At 40.7% G+C, this 2,495-nt stretch overlaps 1 protein-coding gene across 1 annotated transcript; it reads right to left on the reverse strand.

Annotated features, from left to right (window-relative positions):
* Window positions 1-1,618: 1,618 nt before the first annotated feature.
* LOC145098871 (protein SMALL AUXIN UP-REGULATED RNA 12-like) lies at window positions 1,619-2,134 on the reverse strand. The gene has a single exon (XM_079036465.1). It carries the CDS (start codon window positions 2,132-2,134, stop codon window positions 1,619-1,621), a length of 516 nt encoding a protein of 171 aa, XP_078892591.1.
* Window positions 2,135-2,495: the final 361 nt, after the last annotated feature.

Raw genomic sequence — 2,495 nt, forward strand, 5'->3', positions numbered from 1 at the left:
TCTCTTGCTATAAAGCTTGGTTAGTGTCTGACAGACATAGTCAGCAACATGGGATTGATTGTGATGAGACTTTTAGTTCATTTGTTAAACTGAAAACCATACGCACCGTTCTTAGCCTTGATGTCTCTAGGAATTGGCTCATTCACCAGCTTGACATGAAGAATACATTTCTTCATGGTCATCTTCATGAGACCGTTTACATGCATCAGCCTCAGGTTTTTCGAGACCTGCAACACCTACATTATGTTTTCCACATACATCGATCTCTTTATGGCCTCAACTACACCCATCGGTCTTGTTACCAGCGTTTCGCTCTATATGCCTTAAACACGAGGTTTCAATACAGTCTTACCAATCCATCTCTATTTGTCTATCATCATGGACCCGACACTGCTTATCTTCTACTATATATATTGTTGACATTATACCGACTGTCTCCTCCATAGTTCTTCTACAATATATCATCACTCAACTCAGCAGAGAGTTCGCCATAACTGACCTCGATGCTCTCAATTATTTTCTTGATACATGTCACCCGTTCTCCTTAGAGACTCTTCGTCTCTCATAGAAATATGCATAGAGATTCTTGTGTGTACTCATATGCTTTAGTGCAATCTAGCTCATACACCCGCCAAGCTGTATGTCACTAGGGTGGATGCCCAGTCTCTCGTCACTCAACATCAGGATATTGTGTTTTTATGGGTGATAATCTCATTTCGTGGTCCTCTGAGCGTCATGGAGTTATCTCTCATTCTAGTGCCGAGGCAAAGTATCGTGGCGTTGCTAAGACCGCTGCAGATACATGTTGGGTTCGTAAACTACTTTGTGAGCTTCAATGTCTGCCCGACAAAGCTACCATTATTTATTGTGACATCACCCAGTTCAACATCAACTCACAAAACACATTGAGATTGACATTCATTTTGTTCGTGAACTCGTAGCTCGAGGCTTTGTTCGGGTCTACCATGCGTGGGAAATAGTTTCTATCAACTCGGAGGTTTTGATTGCCAACTGGAAAAAGCAATGGTAATGTGGTTTTGTCGAGTATCAGAAGTAGCCATCGAATGTCAGGATTATAGCAGAGTAAATAAAAAAAACAAATATAGTTTAACACGTTGGATTGTCGAATTTCAAATATGGTCTGGATCATAGCTAACAAAGTGATCGGTGTGTACTCCCCAACCTTGGCTAATTTGTATCAGCAGCTACACCAAATAAAAATGGCGGGAAAGATCGCCTTTTTTGGCATCAGTATTGTCCCTAGCTAATGCCCATGTCTTTTTTTCCCAACTTTCTTGTAGTGAAACTCGATACTTATGAACTCTCCAAAACTACTTGCTATATGTTTTAAGCTTATATTTTTCTTTGAACTAGAATTATATCAAACTTATGCAACTCAAATTACATGATAAAAGTTAGATTCGTGTATTGATTTGGAGTTAACTATTTACTAATGTCCAAGCTATATGCGTGTATTATCATGCAAATATGCAATATACGATTATAGGAAAATCATGAATATGATTACATGCAAGCCGGTTATTCATACATAGCTTATAATTAACACAAGAATACGTAAACTTGAGGTGCGAATTTATACAAGTTTCGATAAACTGGGTTAACTCATATTAATCCAGCTTGAAGGGGTTAGAGGTCCATAATAACCATACCCTAGTTTAGCCATCTCATCTGCACCATTGCTTCCCAATCGACGGCTAGGATTAAACGGACTGCATGACCCATAAGCAAAGCTCCATCTCAACGGCTGAACATCTTTTGCCTCCATCTCCGACAACACCTTGTAGAATAGATCCACATCGCATGGAAGTGATATCGGGCCATCACAGTGGTACCCGTATTCCTTTTCTGCATCCTCCAGAAGCATCGCGAACAAAGGATGACTTGCATACTTAGTTTTCACAGCGAACCTTTGTTTACCAGGTCCGACGCACACCGGAAAATACCCTTCCGGTGCAATTTCCTTCTTCATCCTCTCCTTTCCGTTCCATGATCTGCTCTTCGGCAAACCCCCAACGCCGCCTCTATAGCTGTGGACATGGGAAAACGATCGACACCGCTTCCATGTCTTCACGAGAAAGTTATTCTTTCCCGTATTTCTCTTGACTGTTTCCATCAGGTTGTGCTATTATATGAGGTTTAAGAATAAAAGAAAACTAGGCGCAGAAATGCAAATTGCAGGGACTATCCTCTGTCGTAGGCCAAGTCGGAAGTAGACCTCGTTCCTGGCTGAATTTTTATGGTCGTGGTGAACATGAATGAAGCAATTGACATTGAAAGTAGGATCATTGAGATTTGGAGAAGGAAACGGAACACTTTTTATAGCCGAGAGGAGATGAAGAAGGGTTGAAAGCTGCACCGGTTGAATTCCAACTCCATGACGTATTACGGTATTAGTATGCTCCTCATAATTACTCTCCAAAATATTGTTTTTACTTTGTCAACGCTTAAAGCCATCATACGCTCAACTAAGTTTG

Source organism: Lactuca serriola, chromosome 4 (assembly GCF_051521515.1).
Source record: "Lactuca serriola cultivar US96UC23 chromosome 4, Lser_US96UC23_V15, whole genome shotgun sequence".
Classification (NCBI taxonomy): Eukaryota; Viridiplantae; Streptophyta; class Magnoliopsida; order Asterales; family Asteraceae; genus Lactuca; species Lactuca serriola.